At 39.5% G+C, this 13,604-nt stretch overlaps 1 protein-coding gene across 6 annotated transcripts in view; it reads right to left on the bottom strand.

Annotated features, from left to right (window-relative positions):
* slc20a2 (solute carrier family 20 member 2) overlaps window positions 1-13,604 on the bottom strand; it is a 57,331-nt gene that overhangs the window by 17,265 nt on the left and 26,462 nt on the right. For 5 of the 6 annotated variants that reach the window (XR_009783121.1, XM_061729543.1, XM_061729542.1 and 2 more), the window contains exons 2-6: window positions 6,280-6,864; window positions 3,049-3,189; window positions 2,592-2,677; window positions 248-344; window positions 22-141 (exon numbers count right to left, since the gene is read on the bottom strand). Coding sequence is in view for 5 of the 6 variants with exons in the window: in XM_061729543.1 (XP_061585527.1) it covers window positions 22-141; window positions 248-344; window positions 2,592-2,677; window positions 3,049-3,189; window positions 6,280-6,568 (733 nt within the window). In the remaining variant the exon portion in view is untranslated. Of the gene's footprint in view, window positions 1-21; window positions 142-247; window positions 345-2,591; window positions 2,678-3,048; window positions 3,190-6,279; window positions 6,865-7,949; window positions 7,967-13,604 lie in introns of those variants that run through there. The other variant, XM_061729546.1, reaches the window with a different exon arrangement.

Here is a 13,604-nt window from a genome sequence, read left to right on the forward strand (position 1 = left end):
CACACACACACAGATACCTACTTGCTATTTTCCTCCTCATCCAGGGACAGACGATCATCCAGACTACAGCTGCGCAGACCAGCGACCCCGCCAAGGTGATCAGAAATATGGCCCACACTGGCAGCATCTCTATCCCCAGCACTGCGGGTCAGGACAACAAACGGGATTGTTTTTAACAATTTTCTAAGCAGTTTAACCGAAAAAAACATCCACGATGCATCTCTGTGAGGAACACCTATCCTCTTACATGGAGCTCCAGTGTACATGATGGAGAAGGTGTTGATCCCGATGGTGGTGGCGTAGAAGAGAGGCAGGGCTCGCAGCCCGTTGGGGACGGAGTCATCCTGGCACAAAAAACACATAGATGGATTAGAAACACAGTTTCACACAGGGATATGATGACTTAAGGGCCAACGCCTACACCGGGGATCTTCAAGTTTGGTCCTCGAGGGGCGTGTGGCACCCTATAATGTAATAATTTCCTATAATGTAATAATTTCCTATAATGTAATAATTTCCTATAATGTAATAATTTCCTGAAAATGTAATCAAATTTGCACTTAACTCAATCGAAAATGTAATAAAACCCAATAATGTAATAACTTGACCAATAATGTAATAAAATATCCTGACTGATATTGTAATAACATTTTTACCGATAATGTAATACCTTATTACATTATTGGGAATTTATTACATTTTTAGGTGGGTCTTTTTTTTTTTTTTTCCAAAACTGATAATGTAATACTTGACAAATAATGTAATATATATGTTCATTTTCAGTCCAGAGTTCTACATTTTGTGTTTTAAGAATCTAAGAATGTTATATACGCTGGATTTGAATCACCAGAATGACTATTGGGTTAAATTGCAGACTTTGCACTCTGCTGTACCTCTCACGTTTTGTATTTTTTGTATAATTCTTTGTATAATTTGTTTTGTATAATTGTAAATAGGTTATTTTATTTTATTCAGAGCTGTCTTTTTTTTCTCTACCTCAAACTGCTGCACCTTAGATGTTTATCTGTATATATGTCAAGAAATATCACATTTGTTTATTTGTTTATTTACTGCCTAAAGAGCGAAATTACCGGAGTCAAATTCCTTGTTGGACAATAAAGATGATTCTGATTCTGATTGACCATGTAATAAATTCCCAATAATGTAATAAGGTATTACATTATCGGTAAAAATGTTATTACAATATCAGTCAGGATATTTTATTACATTATTGGTCAAGTTATTACATTATTGGGTTTTATTACATTTTTGATTGAGTTAAGTACAAATGTTATTACATTTTCAGGCAAAATTACTACATTATAGGGTGCTACAGGGCGCCGCCCTGCATGCTTTAGATGTTTCCCACTTTAACACACCTGATTCAAATGAGTGGGTCATTAACAGACGTGCTGACAAACTGATGGTGGTTTATTCACTTGAATCAGGTGTGTTAGAGCTCAGAAACATCTCAAACCTGCAGGAGTGGCGGTCGAGGACCGAACTTGTAAAGCCCCGACCTTTGCAAAAGAAACCCTTTCTATGATTGATGTTTTATCAAACTTCACTGATTCATGAATAACACTTTCAGCTTAAGTATTTCATTTTTAAGTGTCCATGAATCTATCTTAAGATATACACGTGTACCATAAGTAAATGAAAACTGGGATTTGAACTTTCCTTTTTTGTCTTTTAATATCTAGCGGCCTTTATTGAAAGACGCTGGACAGGAAATTGGGGCAGATAGAGGAGGCAGAAATGCTGGGAGTCTAAACCTGAGCCGGCTGCAGGAGGACTATCATGTCTGCATCTGCACCTGCCGGACCAGTTGAGCTTACCGGAGGCCCTGAACTCATCTTTTTGTGCCTTTCAGCCTTCATACATAATAAAACCAGCTCAGTTTAGTTCAGGTCGGTTCACAGGTGTGGGGGTTGTGAAAACTAGTCACTAATCAATTCACCATTGCAAACGACTCAGGAGTTTTTAATTTAGACAAACACTTTTCACCAAAATAACACTTCACATGGCAAAAAAAGAAAGAAATACAAATATTCCCCCAAAACTACAGGAAATAAATGGCAAAGGCAGAATCAAAGTGGTTCTGAGTTTGACCCCCTCCCTGCAGTGACTTTAATCACCACTGTCATGCAGCGCATTCGTGCACACGTCTGGAGCCGTGACCTCAGGGTGATCTCCCAACACTTTCCTCTTGTTTGCCTGTTATATAACAGATCTGACTGCTGCTGTTGCCACATCAGATGGGGGTTTTATCTGTGTAGAAGTTCTTACACAAGTACACAAGTTAAGCCTGTGTTTAAGTTAAGTAATTACAATCAGATCGACTCCACGCATGTGAAGAATCCAATAATTCATATGGCTTTCTGTCAAAATTATACATCAACACCAGAGACAACAATTCACAAAATGACTGTTGTTGACTGTTTGGGTTTTATAACTTAAAGCAGAAAATTATAGGGCAGAAATACAAGCAAACCAAGTTTATGATCATTATAATAAATGTAAGAACCTTAACTAAAAGGACTGTAGCTGCTTGCATTTTATGAGAAACGTGTTTTGTGATGTGAGCCCACCTTGTTCAGGATGAAGTGTCTGATAAGCATGAAGAGGAGTCCAGACATGAGTCCAGAGAGTAAAGGGGAAATGAACCAAGAAGACACTGGAGTGGGAGGGAAAAAATGTTATAAGAAAGCAAGTAACATGCCAAGAAACACAAGTGACTCACAGATACGGACTCAGTCTTCATAGATTCTGTATTAAAATAGACATTTCCTTCTTTAGGTCTTTGGGACAAGGTCAGAGCTCGCAGTTGTGTTCTTAACATGTGCTTATATAGTAATGACCAATATGATATAATACAATGACTTATACTTGGAAAAACATTGGTTTACCTGCATCTCCTGAACGGAATAACCATCAAGTTAATGAACTGAAAATGATGATCTGATGACTAACTCCTGTCTCACTGGAGGAGCTACGGTGATACAATCATGCCAAGCAAGCTTTTCGCTCACAATCCGTCGTCATTACCGATCTTGACGAGCTGCATCCACTGCACGCCCCTGGTGCCGATGGCCACCATGGAGAAGCCGATGGTGGCGCCGACGATGCAGTGAGTCCCAGAGATGGGCAGTCGGAGGAAGGAGGCGATCAGCTGCCAGACCGCCGACCCTGAGAACAAAACGGAAAAAACGTCACAAACCAGTTTACATTTACATCAAAATGATCAGATCTACAATCAATTACAAAGCAACAACAACACAGTAATCTGGAGAACAGCAGTTTGAACACAAGCAAAGCAAATTCAGAGATTTACATGGAAACACGCTTTAGGAAACTATAATGTGCTAAATTGTCAAATTTGACAGTTATTCACATATTTTACTAATAGCTACAGTTGTATAGATTCAAATTATAGCTCACAAAAAAGAAGGATCTTCCAGTATTTCCATATTTCTCTATATGGGCCTTTTTAAAATGGGTCAAACTGACTGATCATTCCATGGAACCTAAATACTTCCCATTATTGGGATTTTTTTCCATATTACATTCCTAGTCAAAAGTTTGGACACACTTCCACACAAATAAATGGGAGAGTGCATCCAAACATCCGCCTGGTTCCCTCCCTGGTAGTGTATATCCACTTTAAAAACTACTTAAATGTGAACACAGCATCATTTTTAAGTGGAGGCCTGAAACTGTCTAAAATTCCAATCAGCGTTATTGGACACTAATTGCTGGGAGACCATGACAGTCTGACCAACCAAATTAATTTACCTTCACACATGTTCTCTGCAAGAGCATCCCATTCACAAGCATTTCCATCGGGCACAAAATGTACCAAACCAACTGCAATGTTGTGGGTTTATGGGACGACTGCACGGACAAATCCAAGAACCACCATTCAAAACAACTAATTGGCTACAGAATTGCTAATAACACCTTTTATTAACTTCTTTTTTTACTGCAGCGCTCCTATTCCACTACACAGCATTAAGATGCCTTTCATTGATGCTGGTCTGGTTGTTGCTCTGCCAGTGCTTCGTTTCGTTTCCCTGATTTATAGTCTCCCTATCCAACTCTGTCTAGAGGAAGTTTCTTCTGCATCCGCTGGTTTGTCTCCTGGAAATCAAGGTCGGATCAAAAGAAAGAGATTCATTGTTTGTGTCGAAGACTTAAATAGTTGGGATGGCTGGTCAGTTCAAGACTTTTTGCAAGCTACAACCATATCTTTGCTCAACTCTCAAACGATAACAACATCCTGGGATATCAAAGGGTTAAATAGTAGTTCCAGTACAGTTGATTATACATCCTGGAGAAATATTTTGTGATCAACTGATGTGCAGGTGCTGATTATAAACAGAAAAATGATCTACATTTCTCCACATGTTGGGAAATAAGTCCTGTAAAGCCCTTTAAAACAACCATTTCCTGAAAGTATGCTTATTTTTGTTATTCAAGGACGACAGAAGCCATTGTTTGAGTAAAAGTTAAAAACACCACAGTGCGTCATTGTTGTGCTTTGATGGGTTTATTCAGTCAATACCTTACCCTGCCATCCCTGTAACTTCCTAGAATACATTCAAACCTTTGTGGGCGTACAAACACTTAACGTCTTTTATCAAACTAAGTTCAAGATGTAGCCTGTTTTTATTTCATTCAGTATGAACAACATACCAATAACAAATGTTTCCTGATTGAGATTAAGAAAATCTTGTCAGTGTTTCCCAAATATTCTCTTGCGACAGTCTGCCACGCCTGATTTCTTCCTTTTTTTTTTTTTTTGCAACAAGGGAATCCCCCGTGCATAGTACTCATTTATCACCACTCGACAGTCTCCCCATTATCTCACTGGCATTGTTTTAACAGGAGACCCATTGTTTCCTGCTGTACAATATTCAGTTACTGCAACAGCGCCGATCAGGGAAAAATAAACTGGGTTGCAAGGTTTGTTAATATCAAACATTCAGTTTTTGATTAAAAAACTTCTACAAACAGTTACTTTAATGTTTTGTTTAAAAAAAAAAAAAAGAAAAACATTAACAACAACTTTCACATCCAAAAAACTGACAGATGCTCTTGAAATTAAAAACTAGAAAAATGATACCCATCAGGAAAAAAGCTGATGCTCAAACTTCCAGGTCATTGACTCATTCTGTCCTGAGGCTTCTCTCACAACAGCATTCCTAAAACTACGTATATTTGAAAACCGTCTCCTAAAACCTAAGGGGTTTCTGAAAAACCCAACATCCCATTACGGGCTGGAGGAGGCCTGGAGCGTTTCCCAGCTGTCACATGGTGTAAGGCGGCTACGCCCGCTCGGGTCAGACAACGTGGAATCACCAAATTAAGCCAAGGTGCATGTTTTTGGACCACGGGGGGAAGCGGGACCACCGGGAGACGAGCCACACACGCTCAAGGATGTTCAAACCAAAAACCCTGGTGCCGTCAGGCGACGGTGATTTACCACCACGCCTCTGTGCTGCACAAAATTACATAAAACACACGGGAGGGGTTCAACTTTTGAGGGCTTATTGTACTCAATTATATGATAAAATAACAGTTACAAAGCCTTGTAAAATCTGACTAGAGTTAAAAACATGTAACTGTTGCTCTACGTCTGAGAGAGGAAATCGTGTTGGGTTCCCCAAAGCTGTTTCATTTTGTTCCAAAAGATAAAAAACAGATGCACATTTGAGAAATAACTACAAATTAGTGTTATTTCTTTTAAAAAAAAATTTAAAAAAAATCCTTAATTTATTGTTTCACATATACAGGACTGTGTCAGAAAATTAGAATATTGTGATTTTCTGTAATGCAATTACAAAAACAAAAATGTCATACATTCTGGATTCATTACAAGTCAACTGAAATATTGCAAGCCTTTTATTATTTTAATATTGCTGATCATGGCTTACAGTTTAAGAAAACTCAAATATCCCATCTCAAAAAATTTGAATATTCTGGGAATCTTAATCTTAAACTGTAAGCTATAATCAGCAATATTAAAATAATAAAAGGCTTGCAATATTCCAGTTGATTTGTTATGAATCCAGAATGTATGACATTTTTGTTTTTTTAATTGCATTACAGAAAATAAAGAACTTTATCACAATATTCAAATTTTCTGAGACAGTCCTGTATTTATCGGCTTGTTCCAGTTTCATCTGTTTGTTAAGTTTCATCTGAAGTGCTCTGCACTCGTTCCAGCTGCATGAAGACAAAAGTATTTTCCGGACGTAAAAAGTAACTGCTACTTACCAACCATGGCGCTGACCTCCCCTGCCATGAGCACGGGCACCGTTTCGTTGTAGAGACTAACATCTATGATGCCTTTCCTGATCGTCTCCCCCACTTTGGCTCCGAGTAGCATGGAGCCCAGCGTCTCGAAGATGGACGCCAGGACGCAGGCCTGCTTCAGCGTGACCACGCCAGAGCCCACCGCCGTGCCGAACGAGTTCGCCACATCGTTGGCTCCCACCGAAAATGCCAGGATGAAGGCGATAACAAAGCCAAGAATGACCATCCACAGATACGACTCCAGATCCATCTTGATATGATTCCACGGCAACAAACAAAAATAATCCAAGAAAAAAAAAAGGGTAAATCTAGCTTAAATATTCCCAAAAGAAAAAAAAACTCAATACAAGAAGTGCTCTGTGCGTTTTCAGTGGAGGACTAGCTCGCTCCGTTTCTTTGTCCCCTGGTTGGAAAGAGTTCGAGGGGAGAAGCACAGCTGCTAACTAAGTGTTTTGAGGTTAGTCCAAAGACTGGAGACTAGTGATGGTGGGAGCAGGGAGCATTCCATAGCGTAGTGTGAGGCAGCCTGTCTGCACGCTCTTTCACCTGCCAGAGACAAGACAGAGGAGACACACAAACAGATTAGTGTCATAAGCCACCATTACTCAGCTACTATCTGACAAAAACTCCATGTGACTTCCTGAGAAAACCTAAAACAAAGGAGGGGAGGATGGAATGAGGGGAGAAAAGCTAATGTGAGCACGACACAACAGAGGAAAGTAAAAGAGGGAGAAAAAAATATATATATATATAATAGGGCTGGGCGATATATCGAGATTTTAATATATATCGATATATTTTCAAACACGATAAAGTACGAGACAATATTGTTTATATCGATTTAAATTTTTTTTTTTTTTTTTTTTTTTAATGATTTTGAAATAGCTTATTTTGTGACAAATTGACTTGAATGTTTTATTTGAGATTTGCACAAATGTTTTGTTATTTGCACAACTGTCAACCTCAGTGGAAAAGTCTGCCTGTTACTGTCTACATTGTATTAATTGCACAGTGTATTTTAATTTAATTGTTATGCAGGAAAGGGATATTTGTTTTATTTTATTCAAGAAGCATTTTTATTCTATATATGCAGGCAGTTTATTATTATAAATTATTATGTTTATTATTTCATTTGTTTTATACATTTGGATATTGTGCAGACCTCTGATAAAGGAACCTGTGTGACATTTGGCACGAGGCTTTGTATTAAAACTGACTGTTTTTTTAAGGGTTTGCCTCAGAAAAAAATGAAGCTAACAGAGATGCTAAGCTATAATGCTTTGGGGGAAACCCCAATTAAGGCACAGAAAAAATATCGAGATATACATCGAGTATCGCCATTTAGCTAGAAAATATCGAGATATGACTTTTGGTCCATATCGCCCAGCCCTATTATATAACAAGGATTGCAATGCAGAAGTTGATTTCACAGGGAGACAACTCCAGTAAAAAGGACAAAATCAGGTGACTGGCTATACATGTGTTGATGTTAGATATGATACATAAACCTGCTGAAGCCAGCCACCGACCTGGCCAATGATAAGCTGGTAAAATGAGACATGGTGACAAATGAGAAGGATGCAATTAATGCAACCTGGGCATCAACTACAGATGCTCAGATTGCAACTTACTTGGCAGTCTTCTTCTTTCCTTCTTTTATATCTCTCACTGCCAATGTTGCTAGTCTCCAATCAAAACCTATTATCAACTGATTACAAAATAGATTTCTTTCTTCTTCTTTTTTTATTTGGCTTATCTCCAGTGAAAAGCATCAAACATAAATATTTCTTCACATTTTCCCTAAACCTGGAATTTTTAAGCCATTTACTGGACCATGCACTCCAGCGGGGGAAATCGAGGACATCTCCAGTAGCCCGAATAGTAAATCACAGTCTGTGCTTCAAATAAATCAAATCAGATTGTTGGGAGGGGGGGGGGGGGGGCACTATAAAAAGACCACAGTGTCCAGAGAGGGATGTTAGCTCTGCTCCAGTATTACAGAGGAACTGTTCATAGTAAAACAGCAGCTCAGATGTATAATTAAAGCTGCTTTGATTCCACAGGTTTTGCCTTTGGTGCCTTCAAAAAGAAAGGAAAATCGACCCAAATTCTGAATGAAGTGTACCAGTATAAGACCTTAAGATCATCTCTGCTCCCGTTATTCTGTTCAAACACATTGATGCCAAGAAAGATGGAGAACATTGCAAAGGATATCAAGGGGAGCTTCTGCTGCAGGACTTTGTGAAATCAAGCAGATTGATTCGGAACTGAAACGATAACGCAGATAAATTTCACTGACGAGCGAGTGGATGTTTGCACAGCAGATTGCATAGCCGCGGCTCCGGTAAATCTTTGTTCTTTCAGCCCCGGCGTGGCTGCGGCCGCGCTAAACTGAATGACAGCGGAGGTTATACAAGAGTTTTGTAACCGGCTTTGAAGTTCAAGTTCATACAGCATGGAGGGCTTTGGTGCGGCACAAGAAAAGGAGCACTTTGGTGCAAGCAATTTCAGCCAAGACTGCAATGCAGCAGCGATGCTTTACTGCTCGTAAAGGTGTGAGGAATTCAGGGGCTCTGACCATCCAGCCACATTTCAGGAACAAGTGGGAATGCATGAGTTTTTTTTATTTTTTTTAAATGCCCCTATATCCTGTCATCGTCATAACAACAACAGAAGTACGGAAAAAAAAATACAGCTGTACTGCTGTTTTTTGTAAACAAGACTGTTCAGATCTAATCTTAAAAACACAGTAACATATTTTCTAATGAAGTTGTGGAATCTGCAGGTGATCTCAATTTGGGAAAAAGGGAAGCGGCCTACTCCTCCCAACAGGAAACACACACACAGTTTACATGATAAAGATATTGCAAAGAAAAGAACGTCATGCCTCTCAGGAACAGATCTGCGTGGCTCAACATTGACCAGAAAAACTGGTTTGCTGAGTCAACTTCATGAGACACTTGCAAAGTAAGACAGCATGAGACAAACTATGCAATAAAATTATGTCACGCCCCAGCAGGATCCAAAGGAAAAGCTTTCCTTATCTAAATTCATTTGGCTCATTTGTTTGAGGAAAAAAACAAAAAAAAAACAAACACACCTGAATACCCGACTGTGAGAAGGGATGTGTGTGCCAGTATCTACTGAAATCTCACACCGTCACATCCACGGGAAACAAAGAGGTAAACGGGTTCTCTTGTTCTGCACATTTCCATAAAGCCCGTTTTTCATCTGAATGAAAACAACAAACTATGAGAAACACAAGGGCACCAACAATGAAGCATCTGGGGCTGGTTGAAGAACCGCTCTGCCACAAACGACCGTGTGTGGGTTCTTCCCTCCTCTACTCAACATAATCAAAGTCATTTCTCAGAGGTTAATGGCAGTACAGTTCCTTCTATGGTTAAAGCCGGTCGTTAATGGGGAGGATTAAATGTAAACAGCTTGGAGACCAAACCAGTACATTCTCTCTGCATGAACTGACTGAGTGCTCCTCCTCGCATGGGGCAGGCAGCTTGTTTCTAAATATCCCCCGGCCAGTTACGACGGCCTCCTCCTGACCGCACGGTCCATCTGGAAAAGTTGAGGTCATTCAGTGGTATCCTTTGTTGAACCACAACATGCATGTAAAAAAAAAAAAAGAAGGAAAGATAAATGTGACAGCTTTTCTGTGAATCACATTTGCACAGGTCTCCCTGTGATAAAATTGATCATGTTCCTAATAATTTTAATTAAAAAAACAAAAAATGTTTTGCCTTTTAAACAAAAGGAAGGAGAGGTCAAAGCTATCTGACTGTTTTTAAACCGTCTTTCTCCAAAGAGAGATCAGAGAGCACGGATCCTGGCGGTTTTCAGACACTGAAGTTGGACAAACCTTGGAAGTTTTGAAATTGTATATGTGAAGTTTGTTACCGTTATAAATGCGAATAGTGGCAGCTTTTTTTTCATCAGTTTTTAACCTGGTCTCTTTCATTGATGGCATTGGTTTTTCATATATTTTTCATTCCAGTCTGGATGCTGTGCTGCCTGAAGGATTTCCTTTGTTACTTTACCATTTCTTACCACCCGTTATGATGAGTAACCATAGCAACCAACGAGTCGCTTACAAAAAGCTGTTCCTCTCTACTGAAAATCTATAAGGGGAGTTCAATCATGACTATTGCAGGAATTAATGTCCCTTTGGGGATTAATAAAGTATATTTGAAAGTGAATAAATGAAAATATACAGTATTGTAGCTTTTTATCAAAGATTTTATCTTTGTCTGAAGCTATTAAATTCAGTCGATTCTTTAAAAGCTTCACGTCATATCGAGAAGGAAACGTAAAATGTTTATTAAAACTAGAGACGAACACATCGCAATTTTTACGGCTAATTCTGACGCAAGAGTTCTGGCTTGCCAATACTGATTTTGGCCAATTAAAGTTTTCTTTCTTAAAAGGAGCTTGAGGCCGGATTGTGGCAAGATTTATGAAAAAAATCCGTATACATTTTAAGTTTTCTAGTAATAATGTCAGATGAAGCGTTCCAAACCCAAAAGAATGAGCCCTCTAGTGTATCTCTCCTTTGCCTTGAACAGGCTGTGTGCTGCAAAATGTGCTGCAATTCGGTCCCGAATTTCCCGAATTTCCCGTGCTGGGCTGCGGATGTGACGTCACATGACGCTGCATGTGCGTTCTCCCCGTTCTCCGGTTCCGGCTTCACTGTTGGCTGCAGTACCCCCAACGGCCGTCGTGGTGAAGGGTGGCGCTAGAGAGTCTCATTTCTTAAAAGGAGCCTCAAGCTCCTTTAAGATTATAATCAAGAGTTTAAACCTCTGAAGATCCGAGGTTCACTTATGTGAACATCACATCTTGGTCTGTACTGTAATGCTCAATTATGTTAGAACCAATCAGAAGTAAGAATGCAAACCGAACAAGAGCTTCGGTCGGAGTGTTTTAACCAAATCAAGATAGCAAAAGCTGCAGACACTCGCTATAGTGTAGCCTCTCAGTCTTTGTTAGCTTCACGTTGAAGCCGTTTATGCTCTTGCATTAAGTTTTCTCATACGTTTTGGCTGTTGTTTCCCCACGATTTGGGAGTTTTTTCCGTTAAAGTCATGCAACATTGCTTTCTTTCCTATTATGTACTCGGAATGTAACTCCCACAGCATGCCAAGATGTGCATTTTGACAGGAGAAAGAAAGTTCCTAAGATGCACTAAGCCTGCAGAAACAGAATTTTCTCAAGTCAACGCTCTATAACGCAGTGGCCTAGTGCTTAACATTGCAGCCTCAAAGCAAGATGGTTCCTGGTTCGACTCCCGGGCCCAGCAGGAGTCTTTGTGTGGAGTTTGCATGCTCTCCTTGAGCTCGCGTGGGTTTTTCTCCTGGTACTCTGGCTTCCTCCCACAGTCCTCCCTTCCTCCCGCCTGTATGTTAGGATGATTTATGACTCTAAATTAACCGTAGGAGTCAACACTTGTGGCTGTCTGTCTGCGTATGTGTCCCTGTGATGGACTGGTGTCCAGGGTGTACCCCCACCTGTCACCTGTAATAACCTGGGATCGGCTCCGCCGGACCCCCGTGGCCCTGGAGAGGATTAGGAGCATAGAAGAGGGATGTGTGGATGGATATGATTGAATAAGTAAAAGATACTTGACATTCTGTTAATCTACTTCTAAAACAATGTTTGCAGGCGACGTGTTGACAGTTGCAGGGTTCGAGGGACTGAGGGGACGCTGTGTAAATGTTTAATCCGTGAACCAAACCACACACCAGAGTCAAACAGGACTCTCCACCAAACACCCACAGAGGGCTTTTCTGCTAAGTGGTCCGAGAGAAGAAGGGGCTTCCTTCCACTTTGAATTCACATGAAAGAGGGAAAAAAAGCAAGTGAGTCGCAAGAGTTCGGTAGAAGCAACAAGCACAAGCCTTTTTCACGCTCTGAACTGGGTTTGTTCTAAATGAGGGAAACGCACCATGGCACCTGCACCTGACACATTTTAAAGACCTCTTCCTGCTGCCACACTAATCAGCAGCTCACATTTCACCACTTTCACATGAAAACTCAGTGGAAAAACCTGAAGACTACCATTTACCTGCAAAACTGGTAATACTAGAGAGTTGAAATATTTCCACTGTCCCAGAGGAATGTTGAAAGTGCTGCTCAAATAGGATTATTTAAAACAAACACATACAGTGGGGCAAAAGGGTATTTAGTCAGCCATCAATTGTGCAAGTTCTCCCACTTAAAAAGATGAGAGAGGCCTGTAATTTTCCTCATAGGTAACTTCAACTATGAGAGACATAATGGGGAGAAATGATCCAGGAAATCATATTGTAGGATTTTTACTGAATTGATTGGTAAATTCCTCAGTAACAAGTATTTGGTCACCTACAAACAAGCAAGATTTCTGGCTTTCACAGACCTGTATCTTCTTCTTTAAGAGGCTCCTCTGTCCTCCACTCGTTACCTGTATTAATGGTAGGGGTGGGCAAAAATATCGATATGGCAATATATCGCGATACTTTTCCAGCTGATTCAATATCGATATTCAAAATTTGAATATCGATTTATTTTTTTATTTTTTTTTTAAATATTTTTTATTACCGATTTTTTTCCCATTATATCACCCAGTGCTCCTACCTAAGTAACAGTCCTGGGCATTGCCACTCTCTACCAACCCTGGGAGGGCCCTGCACTGAGCTCAGGTTTTATTTCACGTTTTATTTCATTTTATAATTTATTTTTTATATAACACAATTGCCTGTCCTTAAAAAATGAAAAATAATGGACAGAGGTTTATTTATTTATGGATTTATATCTATACTGACTGATCACTGTGCCTGTCCTTGGTTTTAGTTCCATCTTTCTTGTGTTTATTATCATTTGCCACATAATTAAAGCAACCTCATACTAAATTTAATGTTAATTTCATATGATGTAAATAATATGAAACACACAATACAAATAAGTTGTAACTTTAGCTTGTATAGTTATAATAAAATATTGTTTTGACTCAGTTTGTCCCATGAATTGTCACTATAATCTGATGAACGTGCAACTCTGATTTTAAGATCCATCACTATCATCTGATGTACATATATACAACTTGGATTTTAAGATGTGTAATGCATTTTTACATTTTTCGGTGAACTATGTAGAATATAATAATCGGGATATCGGATAATCGGGATATCGCAATGTGTATCGTATCGTGGCTCAAGTATCGTGATGCGTATCGTATCGTGAGGTCCTTCCCAATACTCACCCCTAATTAATGGCACCTGTTTTAACTGGTGATCAGT

Source organism: Cololabis saira, chromosome 9 (genome assembly GCF_033807715.1).
Source record: "Cololabis saira isolate AMF1-May2022 chromosome 9, fColSai1.1, whole genome shotgun sequence".
NCBI lineage: Eukaryota > Metazoa > Chordata > Actinopteri > Beloniformes > Belonidae > Cololabis > Cololabis saira.